The 17,006-nt window shown below is 35.1% G+C and overlaps 2 protein-coding genes across 4 annotated transcripts in view; one reads left to right on the top strand and one right to left on the bottom strand.

Annotated features, from left to right (window-relative positions):
- Positions 1-298: 298 nt before the first annotated feature.
- On the bottom strand, positions 299-6,325 carry LOC119070394 (aminopeptidase N-like). The gene is made up of 9 exons (XM_037174713.1): positions 5,609-6,325; positions 5,154-5,532; positions 4,989-5,093; positions 4,662-4,818; positions 2,196-2,277; positions 1,757-2,129; positions 1,391-1,675; positions 680-1,270; positions 299-615 (listed from the first exon to the last, which is right to left on the bottom strand). Exons 1-9 carry the CDS (start codon positions 6,283-6,285, stop codon positions 397-399), a joined length of 2,868 nt encoding a protein of 955 aa, XP_037030608.1. The 5' UTR covers positions 6,286-6,325; the 3' UTR covers positions 299-396.
- A 4,896-nt stretch (positions 6,326-11,221) lies between these two features.
- Positions 11,222-17,006, top strand: part of LOC119070389 (probable GPI-anchored adhesin-like protein PGA55) — an 89,159-nt gene continuing 83,374 nt past the window's right edge. The window contains exons 1-2 of one of the 3 annotated variants that reach the window (XM_037174707.1): positions 11,222-11,286; positions 11,415-11,706. In XM_037174707.1, coding sequence (XP_037030602.1) covers positions 11,632-11,706 — 75 coding nt within the window. In that variant the 5' untranslated portion in view covers positions 11,222-11,286; positions 11,415-11,631. Of the gene's footprint in view, positions 11,300-11,414; positions 11,707-17,006 lie in introns of all 3 variants that reach the window. The other 2 variants (XM_037174708.1, XM_037174709.1) reach the window with 2 other exon arrangements.

Below are 17,006 nucleotides of genomic sequence, written 5' to 3'. Positions count from 1 at the left end.
CAAAAAGCGATGACTCACTCCTGAAAATCGAAAAGTTTCCGTTTTGCTTGCTCTGTAATATACCTCTCTGACTTAAACGGTACATCTTCGCCTTAACTTACATGAAATGAAAATATCGAAAAGTATACGGTAACGAAAATGATGTGACACTTTCTGCATATGTATTGCATTGGTCTTGGTAGGTTTACACAGCCACCTCATCTCAAATATTTAATGAAATTGGTCGGTGTCATTTGCATTTCTACATTAGTTTTGTGAGTTGGTTGGTGGCAGGTCAAACAACAAAACAAGCCAGAAATATTGTCGAATTTCATCTTTATTTCCCCGGCGCTTTTCAAGAAGTGAGCGAATGCAGTTGGTGAATTTTCTATTTAACTTTACTGTCCACACAATCTCTTAGAAATATTTTGTGATTGATACAACTACGGCTGCAACAAACATAACCGATGAAAGTACTAAAGTTGCGCTACCACTTGTATGGTGTTCTTTCAACCATGCATCAATGACTGGTCCGTGAGTCTCCACCCACTTTACATTGCTCATGATTTCAGAGTCAGCCTCTGATGCTTCATCTGCTGTTATTATCGGACCTAATGCTTGTGTGAGCATATCAAACTGTAACGGTTAATGCGCATATGTTAGTAAGGTGAAGCCAAATTTATTTTTCAACTAAATTCACCTGATGATGCAACGTGTGATCGCCAATCCTGAGAGCCATGTTAAAGTAAATGCTTCCCAGATTGCTGTTGCCGAAAGTCATCGATGCCGCGTTTATATTTGTTGTTAAGAATGGTATAGCAAGTCGTAGGCCGACTGGACCCGATTGATATACAGCATTGAATACTCGTACCAACTCTTCTGGTCGGTATGTAACATTATTCGGGAAAGGATTCGTAGCTGGTAGTGATGAACTGAGGTACGTTGATAGCAAATCCGTGGATGTGGTACAGGCCAACGCATTTATTAACATATTTCTGTACGATGAGTCGGATGAGTCGAGTAATCGGCGCCAAACCCTATCGAAATCTGCCTTCAGAGATGTACGCATTGCACCGCAATACATTTCGGGACGAACGTTTTGATGGAAATCATCTGTTCCAGTTAACAATCTTAGCCTGTTTAGTGTGTCACCTCGGCAGTGTGTAGATCCCATTTCACAGGCCAGTTTAATTATCAATGAACGACCGTACTTTCGAATATGCGGTTCGCCAACTACATCATCAATAAAGACCGCATCATACATTGATTCGGTTAGTTTTCGAATGTAGTCCTATAAAGAAGATGAGGTAAATTAGTGGAAAATTAATGGTGGATGAACCTTGTGCTCTTTAGCGCGTTATTTCACACATCTTGCAGAATGTACCACAATGTTGTGGAATAGATTTCTTACTCGGAAAACGTTATGGCTGGCATGACTTGCAAACATTCGATCCAAAAATGTAAATGCAGTATTTGCCGGTGCCCATGGTATGTAATCATTGTCCTTTTGCAAAAATCTTGTTAAGTTTAAGAAAACTGCGTAGCTCAATTGATCATTTCGTGCAAAATTGAATGCATCGTCAAGTAATTGTGCCCTGGAAAGAGCATGCATTTGACTGACACCCCCTTGATATAAGGCATGGGAAATTAGTTCGTAATTTCTGGTGTCATATTTGACTCTATAGTATCCGGTTTCCTATTGTCGAAAGACATAAATTTAGAAAAGAAAAAGAGTTTAGTTCAGTCTTGAATCCAATTCACTGCACATCAAGCATACCTTCTTATTAAGAAGCAACCAATCATTTGCATTAAGATTGGCCACGGTAATTGTTTGCGAGCCCGAATTGGCTGACAACCAGTGCGTGGCTGTCGTTTCATCGAAATTTGCCGAGCTAGCTGTGGCTAAATTGTACGGAATCCACCATCTAGCCGGATCTGGTGTGGCTAACAGCTCGGAAACGTATCGCTGTTGATCTAATGTAACTGTAGACGATTCATAGTTTCTTTCCACTGTTACGACCGGAAATCCTTTCTGACGTGTCCACGATGACATTATATTTGTGAAGCTGGTAGGAAGCTGTAGGCCGTCTTCTTGGATAGCTGACTGCAAAGCGTTGAACAGATCTTCCTCGCTTGCAGCGGAATAGGCTCTGAGTGGCATAAAAAAAAAAGAAATTGAAAATTTTGAACAGTGTGGAAAGGTTTTTTAGCCGTACTTTGTAGTTAGATAATTGTTTAATCCTTTAACGAACGTTCTTTGGGATAATGCATGCAGAAACATGCGCAGTACACATCCAGCTAAAAAGTCATACGAAAATTTAAATAATTTTTTCATGCAAAATTCTTATCTATTTTACAATTTTGGTAGCTCAATAGACCGTTTGTCGTACTACTCAACTACAAAAACATTCCACTTGTATAAGATGATGAAGAAGGGTTGCTTACGCTTTGTTGCTTTGTTTATTTAAATCGAAAAAAAATTAGCAAAAATTGTGTATTTCCAATGGACTTCCATTCAATTACTAAATATTCTCTAAAATTCCTAAATTCATAATTTTAGGTATTTTAAGGAAATTAACTCGTAAGACTAAGCCATGGGCGGAATCATCTATATCTTTATTCGTCTATTTTTTTCCGAAAATTAATGATCAGTCGTTTCTAAGGATGAATTCTGAACTTTAGAACTATTTTCGCAAAAAATCGGGAAATGCAAAGGACAAATCGTTAGGAAATGAAATGTTTGGACGGAATTTTTGATGTCTTCAGTCAAGTAACCTGTGTCAAATTTCGTCCCATTTCCTAGAACTAATCGTAGTATCAAATTCAGCCAATTTCGAACTCCTTCTGGAGATATGAGGAAGTAAATTTAGGTGTAGGAACCATCTCTTTCGAGACGTATCTAAAATTTTATCGATTTCAAAGTGCGATCGTTGGAAAGGTTTCGAAAGCTTTAGGAATATGCTAAAATTAAACTTTTTTCGTTGCGCTGCAACGCTACAAAAATGGTGAAATGTACCGAAAACTTTCTCAAATTTCATCTCAATGCAAAAATTGAGGGTTCTTTGGAAATGTCTTGTCAAAAAATATTATTATTGACCGAAATTTCATTTCAAAGTGGTCCTATTTCTACAGATGATAGTTCTTTGGAAAGGTATCGTCAAAGTCTGTATTACATTCGAAAACATTAGATAGCAACACAAAACAAAAATGCAGAAAAAACGGTAAAAACGACAAAATTCACACAAAATTTCCATCTTTGGAAAAAGTTCGTCCAGTATGAAAAATAAGGAAATTAGTAATCAACGCCTAAAAATTCTTTGCAAAATAGCACTAGAAAAAACTAAAATTCTGGAAGTATTCCACAATTTCATCAAAAAATTTGCAATTTGTTTTACAAATGATTATAGTCGGCGGCTTTCAAATAAGTAACGTATTTTGTTGCAGCTGTTTTTCAGCTTATTCTTTCAGACAATTAAATATGGATTTAAGTTTTTCAACGGTTTTATCATTACCACACAGCTGCGTGTAAACAAGTATTAGCGCATTTTTGATTGTGAGTGGATCAGCTGTAAAACATCTGAAAAAAGCGACACTCATTATAAAGTCGCCAACTGTAGGTCTCGTTAATATCTTACAAATTTTATGAACTACCACCGTTTTTTACGAAGAAGTCGTACAACCTAAACTTTTTATATATTTATTTTGGTAATCGAAAGCTACTATTTAAATCGATAAGACATTTTGACCATTGTTTCGATCTGTGAGAAAATTAAATATGAATTTCGACGTTTTGCATTAACATGTAGTTCAAAAATACCATTTCTCATCACCCCATAGCGACAGTGGTACTATTTAAATCATTTCCATTGTTATTCGTTGTATTGCTGGTACTCGGAAAAATTATTGAGAATTGTGGTTTTCCCTGCTTCGACCAAATGTTTTTCCGCACCTCCCCGGAAAACAGTTACGATTGTGATAGTTGGCAGTTCAAAAAAATCCCTCAAGAGGTTGAGGAAATCACATTTAACCTTCACCTTCATGTGTAAACTTAGATGAGCATGCAAAAACGTGCAGTATTTTTGCCGAAGTGTTACTAAAGTATTGTCTTTTAAGCTCTTCAATTTTATCTTATAAAACTATCTCCAGTGTGCTGCGGAATACCATTTGATATATCAAGGAATTTGAACGGATCGACACCAGGATTTCAATTCTAAATGATGCAATAACAATTATTTGACTCCTCAATTTTATCTATCACTGTGAGAACATATCACATTCGACACTTCGTCTTCCGATTATGTACAAATTACAATAACATCGAAACGAGATTTTTCTGAAATCATTTTCTTACAAAATTTGCAGACGAAATACGAACCATCTACAGAGTGCTATCTCTGCAATAATGGAAACTCGGGCGAATCCTGGTATAATGACTAATAGAAATGAAAGAAATTTCTCCATTGAAGCATCATAAAGCTGCTGTGAATAGGGTATCCACTGAACGCATTCCGTTTGAGAGACTCGTTTCACTGTGTTAATATACTCCAAACGAATGACGTGTTAAAACGCAAAAGCCATTAAACGATACATCAAACGACATAAACATTTTGCATAAGATCGTATCAACCAACTATATGCACCACACACATTGAATGAAAAAATCAATCAATTAATTAACTTACATTTTGCGTAAGCAATATTATCAAAAGCATACGAAATGGCTTCTGGACTTTCGACATAATACGTCATTGGACGAGTGTCTTCGAGAGCATCTAATTGGAAAACATTGTGCAATGTGCTGACAACAAAATATTCCATAAAGCGCCAGTCTGGATACACCTGAACAAGATGATTGTATTAGTCGATAATATTTTGTCTTACACATTTTTTCTTTCTTTCTTTTCGAAGTCGTTATCTTATCAGATCCGGTTTAACAGCACAAATAATTCTTTCTACTTGACTGTATGATCGTACTAATCAACGTACTTCGTGAACATAATTTTACCTACCTCGTCTGTTCCAATGAAACCGAACAGATTAGCGAACCCTTCATTTAGCCAAATAACGTCCCACCATCTTGGACCAATTAAATTTCCGAACCATTGATGACCCAACTAGAATTAAAGAGTTTTTCTTATTTTATCACTCGATTACAAATAGTCACCGTCTTATACCTCATGAGCGATTGTAGTTACAATGGCCGTTTTTAAATTGTAGTCGTCGACTGCATCATTAAAGAAAAATCTTATTTCTCTGTAGGTCACGAGACCCCAATTTTCCATCGCACCGGGCCCGAAATCGGGAATGGCAATTTGGTCCATTTTCGGCAACGAATAGTTTACACCCAAATATCTCTCCAATGAATCCAGAATGTCAATTCCAGCATTCAATGTAAGTGTCGAATGAATTATCTCACTCGATCGACCAAACACTCTCTGGGGAACTCTTCCCCGTACACTTCCTGTTGAAGCGAAATCGGAAACAACAAAAGCGTTTAGATAGGTCGACATGGGTGGCGTTGGATCAAATCGAGTTGTTGTGGTACCATCACCACTGAAAATATCGCAATTCAGTTATTGCTTATGAGCATATCTATCTTTGCGTCGTCTTGAGAAACCAATGAACTTACTGTACAATGGGATATCCCGTAGTGACAGGCATATTGGATAGCGCTGTGTATGATGAACCATGTACTATTGTCGTTGTGAATACAGCTTTCAATTGAGGCTCATCATAACAAGGGAATGCATGACGTGCATCCGTACTTTCGAATTGAGTCGTTGCTAGCCAAATTTGGTCTCCATTATCATTTCTATATGACGATCGATAAAATCCGTAATTGTCTACGCGTAATGTACCTATGTAGTCAATGGACAATGTATAACGAGCACCTGCCGTTAAATTTACAGTCACTGGAATTTGTAGAAATTCTAACACTGGATCATAACTATATGCACCGAGTACCACCTCTTGTGCCGGACTTGCGGTTGTCCACAATTGGACATTGATTACAGTCAATTGGCGGTGATGGAGAGTGATAAGTTGTGTCGATTCATTGACATAAATTCCAATTCGAACACTTCCATTAAATACGAAATCGGCATTGTCGATCCGTGTCGTTAAGGTGATATCATAAGTCTCCGGTACGGTGTCATTCGGTAATCGATACCTTCTACCTTCATCTTGACGAGGTTCAACTTTTACATCGCGTTGCGTAATTGGATGATGTACTGCGGCACAAATTTTATCAGTTAGAGCAATAAAAACGATTGCGGTGAACAGCCACACCGGTGCTGACCGTGTCATCTTTACCGGACGTTATTTAGTGTGTAACTGACTCGCGATCGAATAGAGCATTCTCGAATTTATCCTCAAATCTTATCTTATCTTATGATTATCAATCCCATTGTATTTGCTGTCGTTACAATCGGAAAGTCATAATATTGGATAATTGAAATAGTCCACTCCGATAATTAATTTGGTACGAAAGGTACGTTTTTGATGCTTGTAAATTTCAATTGATAAATTCATTTTTATTGTATTGTTCCATGTTAATCAGGTGTAACTCCACAATGACGTTCATACGTTCGAAAAAAAGATACGCGCTGTGAAGATTCAATAAATATTTCTACATTTTATTGGAAACAACGTATTTTGACCTTTCCACCAAAAATAAGAGTCTACCTTAACTACCGACTGTAGTTGAACAGAAACTAGGCGTATTTGTTTGGAACGTTTCATTAACTTTAGAGATGTTAAAATGGGGGCCAATATCACCTGACTTACGTAAGAGAGACCTACCGAATGGTAGACTAATAGTGGAATATGTGGAACGATCAGTCACGGAAAAATTGGAATTTAGTGGAATTTTTTAATACAAATGCCTATAACATGAAACCATTGCCTTGAAACCCAAGAAGTTGTTATCTTGTGAATGGCTATTAAAATTACGATATCAACGATATCAATTACGATTTGATTAACATGGGTTATTTTGATAGAGCGCCGACATCGTAACTACACTGGATTTGGTCAATGCTTAGACGTTCGTTTTAAATGGGGTTGTTCCGAGTAACTGTAAAAACGAATTTTGACTAGCCGAACGAACATGATTTCATCCACAGAGATCGGTTTGCATATAATTATTGATGAGGGTATGTCTCTATGGATGAAATTTGACAGTAATTTGATAATTCGTATGGCCTTGGAACAGACTCATACTACTTCTGACATTGGTCACGTGTGATATATATCTACTCATATTGAATACTTGCCGTTAGTATTTAGTACGGACTGCTAGTACATATTATTGAAATTTAATTTTTCTCAGTGTAGGATCATAATAAGATGACTGAACTGCATCATATTTTTTTCTGATGTGGCCTGTAGCGTGAACCTGATATCCTATTGAAAAATTGTTGTAATCATCTTCCTCGCTTACCTCATTCACGACTATTTTGGTCGAAATCGGCGCTATATAGCCAATGTGTTTCAAAATATTTGTAAAGTTGCGAATCCTTTTGCTCATAGGTTTTCATAAAATAATATTTTACATACGACGGAGCATAGTAGCATTTTTAGTAGATTATTCACCTCTGTCCACATGTTTATTTAGACACTTGGGGAGTTGTTGCATGAGCCGAAGGCTAATGTTATAACCCCAAGTGTCTAAATAAACATTTAGACAGAGGTTGAATATGCTATTTTATCTACCGACGGCGAAATAATAGCACGTTTTCACTGCTATTACTTCACCTAGGTAGATAAAAAATATTTCTCAGGTTTTCGGCACTTACAGGGCCCACTTTTAGGAATTCAATTCTTAAAAATTCAATAAATTACTTACAAATAACTTTGAATAAACAATAGTTTGTTACATTTTTAAGAAGAATGTCGATGAATACAGCTTATGCGACAGAAACAATAATACATGTTGAAAATTCGTTTATCGCGGAGGAGAAAGCTTGTAAAACAAATTTGGCAGAACGACGTAATGTACTATATGTATCACTAGACGTTACACCTGATAGTTTACAATAAATAAAAACTCCAAAGGATGGCGGAGATCTTAAGCCAACGCCAACGACTAAAATCTGATAAAGTTGAAAAATTCATCAAGTTGATCAAGTAGTGTTTCTGCTAGTTTAAGAAACGTTTTTTAATCTGTTACAGACGGCTGTCATCTGTTATCGACAACGACAGCAATAATAAACGACAAACTCTGCCAAATGAGGTCTTATATAGCAAAAATCGTGTTCAAAACAAATGAAGTAAAAGATTTCTGAAATAAATCTCTGAAAATCTTCGATCAAATGAAGTAATAGATCAGATATTAAAACTGTTAATATGCTTGCCGTCTGTGACAGACAGGTTAAATGAAAGAAACACAAAATACACAAAATCTACTGTAAAACTTAATGTTATGATTTCATATTTTCGTAAGGACTAAGAAGCTATTAATGGTTAAAATATGACCGAAAGGACTGGCCGCGCGACCTACAAAATTTGAATTTGTTAATAATTTAATTTGTGCAAGGTCTGATGGTTTTATAATACTTACCTTTCATGTCACATTATTACCTTCATATATACTTCGTGTGATATCGGTCCTGTAACTTAATGTGCATATGATTAAAAGCAATCAATAGGGAGAAGGGGGAAAGGATTGCTACAAAATGTTATTATGTGTATCGCCTGTTCAGTGTGGGTGTTTTAGTTTGCATTATGAGATTATCCCTTTCGGTAGAGTTTGATGAATATCGTAATGCACCTTACGAATGTTTAGATGTGATATGAAACATGAAACTATTTAACTAAAACTAATTAGTCTGCCAATTGGGTTCTGTTGGAATTTAGAATACTGAATTTATGCTTAAGCCTTTCACATTCTTGTCGGACGAATAATTAAAGTTCGCAAGCACTTCTTGTGTGAATCAAACCAAAAACAATTGGTGTTAGACGGCATATATAATTGGTTTTGTAGAAAAATGACATCTGAAGATTTTTTAGTTGTTAACAAATGATTTTAACCTGACTTTAGGTTGTATAGGATGCATCAAATAAACAAAAAGATTGCTATTTTTTGATCTTACAATTTCTTATTGCTAACCAACTCGTTCCACCAACACATTCTGTAAACTCGTCTAACAATTGTTATAGCCAGAGATAAAAGTTGAAAAGTTGATTTGACGTGGAAATGTGTTGATCCGAGGCGAAGGCGAGACCAATAATCACACGAGACCGTGACTTTTAATTTCTATACCCAGTTATATGGACAAATTTACAGACCAACTACGAAATAAGAAATACTTTACAACTGTAAAACATATATAAAAATCTAACTCTTCTAATCAGAAATAGTAATTTATGCAGCTAGTTGCGAAAAGTGGTAATTTTTGTCACTAGATCTGATATCAAACGAGCGAAGCGAGTTTTAAAGCCACATCGTGTGACAAAAACTATCACTTTTCGCAACGTGTTGCATACAACGTTTTCTGCAACCAGCTGCGAAAAATGAACTTTTGCAAAACATAACTCTACCTTTAACATATATTCTACTGTAACGAAATATTGTATGAACAATCCAGTAGACTGCATTTATGTACGCTTCAAAAATTAGTTCACTGCGATTAGTTCACTCAATAGCCGAATGGTTAGAGTAGGTGTTGCTCGATAAGCATTGGGTTTTGATGTCGGAGGCTCGAAATTTGGTCAGGGCAGAATTTATATTTCCGCTAATGGTTCGGAAGGAGTGGTGAATAGCAAATTCATTTCACCACTAGTGGCGAAAAGTAAAATATAGAAAAACAGAGAAAAAAGACCCTTCGATCGCCACCCAAATCACGTATGAAAAAGTTCAGTTTTCGCAGCGCAGCTGCAGAAAAATACTCTTTCTTTTTTAAATGGAAAATGTTCCTGACACTGTTTCAAGCTGAGAGAAAGTGTGATAAGCATTTTACGATGCTTTGCATTTAGGAACGGCAGAGTAAAATAAACCAGGCAGGAGCGGTTCATTTTCGAAACGTCAAATAAGAAACCTAATACACAGTATGAAAATGACATTGGCAAAGAGATGACCAGCCTCTATGAAGTAGGTCATACGTTTTTGCAAGTCTAGTGAATATTAAATGAAATGAAAGAAACGTTTATATGATTTGATAACACATGACATGTAAGGCCCTTTGTAGGGCCTATTCAACAAATTTTATCGATTTTCTTGTTTACTTATACTTATAAATAGTTTCCACACTTGTCTGTGCTTTTTTCGAGGCTTTTTATGAACATTTGGAGTATGAAATCTCAAATGTTCACACTGAACGTGTAAACGTCTAGTTCCATATTGAAATGAAATACTGAAATGTATTCTCAATATTGTTGGTTTAGCTATCCAATGCGTTGATCAGATCAACAATATTTCAGAAAAGCAGAGACACAACGTGTCCAACCTCCAACGACCAAACAAACATCAGTGTCAAGAGCTAACAAAAACTATTATCAAAATGAATGATAAAGATCTGACCCTGAAGATAACAGCAAAATTCAGCCGGGGTTTCTAAGATGTACCATGTTCGTAGAATAAATCAGTTTAATGGAATTGCATTCACAGATGTCGACGCCAAGATATCAATTAAAATTTTTAATTTTAAAACTAAACTAATTTAAAAAAAAAAAAACATTTGCATGTTTACATTCTATATTAATTGGGAAAGTTCATTAAAACGACTTGAAGTGCCACGGTAATAACACTATAAATCGATGTATATCACACGCTCATTTCCAGTGAGTTAATTCATCAAACCCCCCCAACTATACAAACTAGTATAATTAAAAAGCAATTTTCGATCTCACTCTACTAGGAACCAGATATTGACGAATCGTAACGAATCTGCTACTGGAATATCCTTCTTGTCTACAGTTTTTTTTAATAAAACGAAAAATTAATACTATAACAAGTCGACAAATATTTTTCGCATAAAAAAGTTACATCAATTTGTCATAATAAAACAGCAATTTAGTATGAGACAACAGTAACAGCTTTCTTGAATAAACAAAGGAAAGCTTCTATGTCGAGGGTGTATATTATATAGTATAACATGAAAGTAGTAGCATACGAAAACATCAACATTTTTACCCTCTGCTATAATTTTTCAAAGGGGAAAAAGTGCTAGAACGTTATGCTACCCCATTTAACGTTTCGCTTGGTGGATGGTTGAATGTATAACATCAGGAAAATGTTATTTTCAAAACCATTCACATCACTGGATAGATCGGTCGACACAGTGGTATTTTCTCTTAGACGTTAAAAGCGTGAGTATAAAAGGTTGTTATTGCGAATACAATTTTTCTACATTTTGATTGTGAGAAGAATTTTTTTTTTTTGGGTTTAAATTCGTAACGAAAAGGAACGTTGTTTGCTGTTTACAATTTTTTTTCAGATAATAATTTTTCGTGGTTTTGTTGATGATAGCATAATTTTGGATTGTTCTATAAAAAGAAAGTTTCTTTGTGAGTTTTTGTGCTGAAACGTGATAGAAAACAATATCATAGACGAATAAAAAAACATCAACCAAAGTTTTTGTTTCTGTGAATTGAAATTTTTTTTTCTCTTTTTTCTTCTGATAAAGAAAGTAGAATTTCCTGAAACTAAAAAAAATGATTCGGGAAAATGTTTTGTGGTTTCTGTTGCTTGGATCTTTGATGACCATAAACGAATGCCAGAGTCGAGCGGTAAGTAATTATAACATATCTCACCCTTTCCACAACAACAATCCCTATACATAGTCTCCAATTAAAATTAATTTCAATTCTGCGTATTTGCTTATGTTTTATCAATTAAAAGTTAGATTTTATTTATGTATAACGTTATGCCAATCAATATGTTGATTTTGAGATGATTGTGTCGGCGGCGGGTGTATATTAAATATGCGAGATATACGTAAGTCGTTGGCGGCTGTTACAGATTGTAAAGGAAATCAATGTATTGCTGTAACACAGATCCGGCAAATAATACACTAATAGAACTCAATCTTATTTAAACGGGTTGTCATCTGTTATCGACAATGACGACAAGAATAAGCGTATGGCTCTGCTTAGAGTTCTATTTCATAGCAAAATGTTTTGATGAAAATGTTGAAGTGACAGTTACACAAATGAAGTAACAGATTAAATTATTTTGTTGTTCCAAAAACGTTCCTCTGCGATGCTGGAATTTTTGAGAAAATGAAATTCTTTCACATCATCCATATCTATTATATCTAACCAAAAGCACGGGATGGTTCAATATCATGGACAGTTAAATGGCTCTCATTGTGTAACATTGTGTAACATGAATGAGTTGTTTACCGAAAAAATTAGACGTACAATGTCCAAACACATCCTCATATTGATCAATCTATATATGCGTGACCTTCGTCGCTTGGAAAACTTCTTTCGTGTGAATTACTTGACGCTAAGTAGATTAATCATCAGAATGTAATCAACGGCAACAGATGGAAGAAGCGATATATTATTACAAAACATTCGAACATGAACGTCTTGTTTATCTTGTTTGTCAATGTCTCTTTTAGAAGTTAAATGAGGTTAATTTTAGCAAGGCATTCAAAAGGAAAATTTCGTTTATCGATGCGACGAGATTTTCTTGATTCGAAAAATCATTGTCCATTTCATCTGTAGGTAATATTGTGAAGCATAAGGTACCACATTGTTACAGTAAATCTAGCGTTAGATAAACTGAATTTTAAATTTTAAACAATGAAAATAGTGTGTAAAAACAGTGAAGAACAGGGTCAGAGATCGGGTTTTTTTATTTTTCGGAGGAAAATTGCACAGTTCCTATCAAAAATAATCCCGACATATAATTCAAAAAAATAAGATGTTCAAAGTTAGGACTTCAAAAAGGATGTAAAAGTTCCGCAAACAAAATAAATTCATTAAAATAGAGCAGAAAAAAAGTAGATAAAAAAAAAATTACAAACGACAGTCAATTAAACATCCAACAGCAAAAAAGTTTCTCGTGCATTATGTTTCAACACCTGCATCACCAATAAAGAGATTTTGAAATGGCATTAGTATTTTAATTAAAAATCTGGTTAAAAAACGCTGTATCTAAATCATTGAGTAAGTCTGCATGCAGACTCTATCTGGACGGGATGCCTTAGTGGTTACGTACCAAAATGATCCGGTCAGACATTTCCACAGTGAATTTTTCTTGAGATTATGTCGTACTGGTAACGTCCTAATGTTCACTCAGCTTCATAATTTGGGTAGGTGTAGTGTGTAGGTGTACTGTGGCTGCAACGATTTACACACTGAGTCGTATAAAGTAACTTAAATACGATGAATTTATGTACATATATGTCTAGCCTATATTTAGGGGGGGGATATTATTTAAGCACCTAACTTTCCTCATATAGGCATATTTTGAGGCATGAAACGTGAGGTCTCTTTAACAAATAAACAAGACTGCGGCTTAAGATAATTTTTTTTTAGTTTTTTTTTAACATCCGTAAGAATTTATGACCAATTTTTTTACAGTTTCCACTCAACAACATATAACATTCTCACTACCATTGCCATTAGTGTCACCGAAATTACATTTAAATTTCTATATTACAACAAATTTATTCACTTGCAACCATGTTATATATCCCCAACACCACCTTCGTTCGTTTGGTTGACCGAACCATCTGTAATGGGTCTGAATAACTGCAATTCGTTCCATTCATTTCTGGCACATTACAGGGCTAGTTGAAATGAAACTAAGAAAATTAAAATGTATTTTCGGAAATATATTTTGTGTAACCAGTGCTATGTTCTCTACACAATGCAATATAAGGCAACTGAAAAATATTTACGAAGAACTTCTGTATATCGAATACGAATGGTATAACCTCAGGTTGTTTTTCTCGGGAATGCCAGTAATCCTGTTGAAGTTATACTCGTACGAAGTGCAAAACCTATCGGTTTAAAATATTTTGCATCACACATTACATTTATCAATGGTCTTGAAGTGAGAGTAAGTCGAGCTACGCGGCAGTAGATTGGTATAGGTAACCTACTCCAGTAAGTTTTACTCGATTTTCATAATGCATTTTGGAAATGAAAACTCGAAAATTGGGCACTACGGATATGTGTTCCTCCTTGATGTCTAGCTATATTTACACACGTGTTAGGTATACGAATTCATACGGGCTTATCGCAGCATTTTGCTACAATCGAAACTGGTTCTTTTCGAACATTTTGTATTATATGAGAGAATTCTATGTAAACAAAATAGCCTAAGGTTCATATTTCTTTTCAAATATGACTGTTGACGAATGTAATATATTAATATCTACTTATATCTATCTGTACATCGTATTTGTTTATTAACATGACATGACATTATTAGTTTTTCATTTTGGAACTGGAAGATAAAATTCCGAACCGAGAAACAGATAAAAAAGTTTTATTGAAAAATAAAAAAGAAAGTATAAACGCTGTACAACGGTTATATAATGACACTAAGGGCGCATTTGCTTCAATTTATAGTCAATTTGTATATGATTGACTCGAACAATTTTCCGAATAACTTTTAACTAAATGGAAGTATTCCCTACCATAACATTTTTTAATCACTGAGCTGAAGTTAGGTCAAGTCGTTCTACTCGGCTGTAGTCTCTGGTAGTCGAAAAATGATATTTGAAATGTTGACGACATGTGAAAGATTAAATTAAATTAAATGGTTTTTTCAGTTATTTTTATATAATTCAATAAAATTATAAAATTGCAAATCTCATTCGTTAGAACCGACGTTTAAAATTTCTTACAGTGAGCGAGTTGTTTCGTTGTGCCAATCTCGAATTTAAATATTAATAGTTATAGTTATTTGTATGCTGAGGAAAGAAAAGAAAGTCCAAAAAAGCAAATTTTCTACACAATTTTTCAAAACAAAAACAAAGGTGACATGTCACAGTGTTCAAAACCGTTATTCCCTCTATCATAAATCTATTTTTCACATCAGTATGTCACTTTGCGACCCCTTCATGTACCTAATTACCCTACAGTAACAGTAGACTTTCGAAAAATCAATAATTTTTTTTTCGTTTTTTGGGTTTTGGAGCCCATTTTCCCCTTGAGGGGTTTCTAAATTTTCCTTGTTAAATATAAAAATCCTCAGGACGTTGCAGCTTTCATTGAGACGCCTCAAACATTCTCCTTATGGTCTTTTCTAAGTTCCCAAACCTTCCTGCTCACCAATCGCTGCAAAACAGATCTCTATATCCACAAAAAAATTCTCGATTTTTCGAAAGTCAACTATTACTGTAGGGTAATTAGGTACATAAAGGGGTCGCAAAGTGACATACTGATGTGAAAAATAGATTTATGATAGTGGAAATAACGGTTTTCAACACTGTCATGACAGTTGGGGGGAGAAAATGATTATTTTGTTCCCTGTGAAAACAAAGGGGAGAAAATAGACATTTTCTATCTTGAATTGTCATCGGACAACGCGTCAACAAAACATCATTTTCTTATGGATTTTTGTGTGGAAACAAATAAGGTTAATCACATCGCACAAATGAAAAATCGTTTCCCCGACTAAACGTTTAATGCACTCAAGATTCAAAATATTTTATCAACCACTAACAACTACTTTTCGGCATTTCCATTTTCGATTGACCTTTTCGTGTTTTTACAATAAAAAAATAAAACTCTGCAGCCCAAATGCAGCTCGAATGCTATAACTAAAAACAACAATACAACCGAAATGCTTTTTAAAAGAGATTCAAAAATACATCTATTTCAAATTTTATTGTGCTTTACGTCGAATTAGCTGTCTGCTACGTACACTGTGTTGTAGAACTAGCAGAACCCACATAGCTGTATATCCAGCTTTGAATAACTCTACTTCAAAACTCCGCTTATAAAAAGTTCCATAGATCTTACGACACTTCAGAATGTTTTCAATGGATTACCTATTTCTGCAAAAAAAAAAATTATTGAAAAGAAAATCGTATAATACACCTTCATTGTAAGTTTTAAAATTTTCAGCGTACCGGGTGAATCCATTTAGACCATTGAGTAATGCGGAGCACCACGAGACTATACTTCTTTGTCGAATCAACATGTTTAAAAATGTTTGTGAAAATCGGTGATTTATTAATGGAAGATTGCTGTATGCTGCACTTACCCACGTAAGGTGTCTACGTACACGCTTACGAAGAACATTGACAATAAGCCGATCGAGAAAAAATGAAAGAACAGCTCACGGGACAACTTCAAACTAGCCCAATAAATACTCAGTTGGGACTATGTTGAAATCTTGGAAGGAGTAAAAAAAATCGGTCTCTTTCCTACCACAGTTTAGTCTGTTTAGTCTGTTTAGTCATTTTAGTCTGAAGTATCTGTCGTGTCTCAGCGACGAGGACGAAGCTAGCAATCTCTTTATCGATTTTCATTGAAAATATTTTTTTAGCATCTGAAATGCAACTTGTAGCCTCCGACTGAAATATGTCTGAGATTTATGTGCATAAAAATCTGGAAATCGGAAAAACGCAGTAGTATCCTGGATAATCCTTTGGAAGCTATTTAAATTTTCAATATACATTTGTTGTATAAAAGGTTTTGAAAATGCTAAAAACGGCAATGTACCATGTAATTTCACATTCTTACAATGCTTCAAGGTTATAGATGAGATTAGAGTGAAAACTACTCTATTTGACATAGCCTATACAATATTCTACTACTATGTTAGGTGTGTTGATATATTAGACTATTTTTAGAAGTAAATGTTATTCTGTACGTACATTAGGCTGCAATGGCTGTACAGACCTGCAATGACTGTACAGTCCTGCAATGGCTGTATAGTCCTGCAATGGCTGTACAGTCCTGCAATGGCTGTACAGTCCTGCAATGGCTGTACAGTCCTGCGATGGATGTACAGTCCTGCAATGGCTGTACAGTCCTGCAATGGCTGTACAGTCCTGCAATTACTGTACAGTCCTGCAATTACTGTACAGTCCTGCAATTACTGTACAGTCCTGCAA

Source organism: Bradysia coprophila (genome assembly GCF_014529535.1).
Source record: "Bradysia coprophila strain Holo2 chromosome X unlocalized genomic scaffold, BU_Bcop_v1 contig_79, whole genome shotgun sequence".
NCBI lineage: Eukaryota > Metazoa > Arthropoda > Insecta > Diptera > Sciaridae > Bradysia > Bradysia coprophila.
Note: the sequence above shows the minus strand (reverse complement) of the source record. Positions and strands in the feature narration are given on the sequence as shown.

Bases quoted from the DNA above. Each gene is read 5' to 3' on its own strand.
- LOC119070394 (XM_037174713.1), bottom strand. From the start codon at position 6,285: ATGACACGGTCAGCACCGGTGTGGCTGTTCACCGCAATCGTTTTTATT. The intron at 5,094-5,153 runs GTATAAGACGGT...CTTTAATTCTAG, and splicing joins TAACTACAATCGCTCATGAG to TTGGGTCATCAATGGTTCGG. The intron at 616-679 runs GTGAATTTAGTT...TAACCGTTACAG, and splicing joins ATCACACGTTGCATCATCAG to TTTGATATGCTCACACAAGC.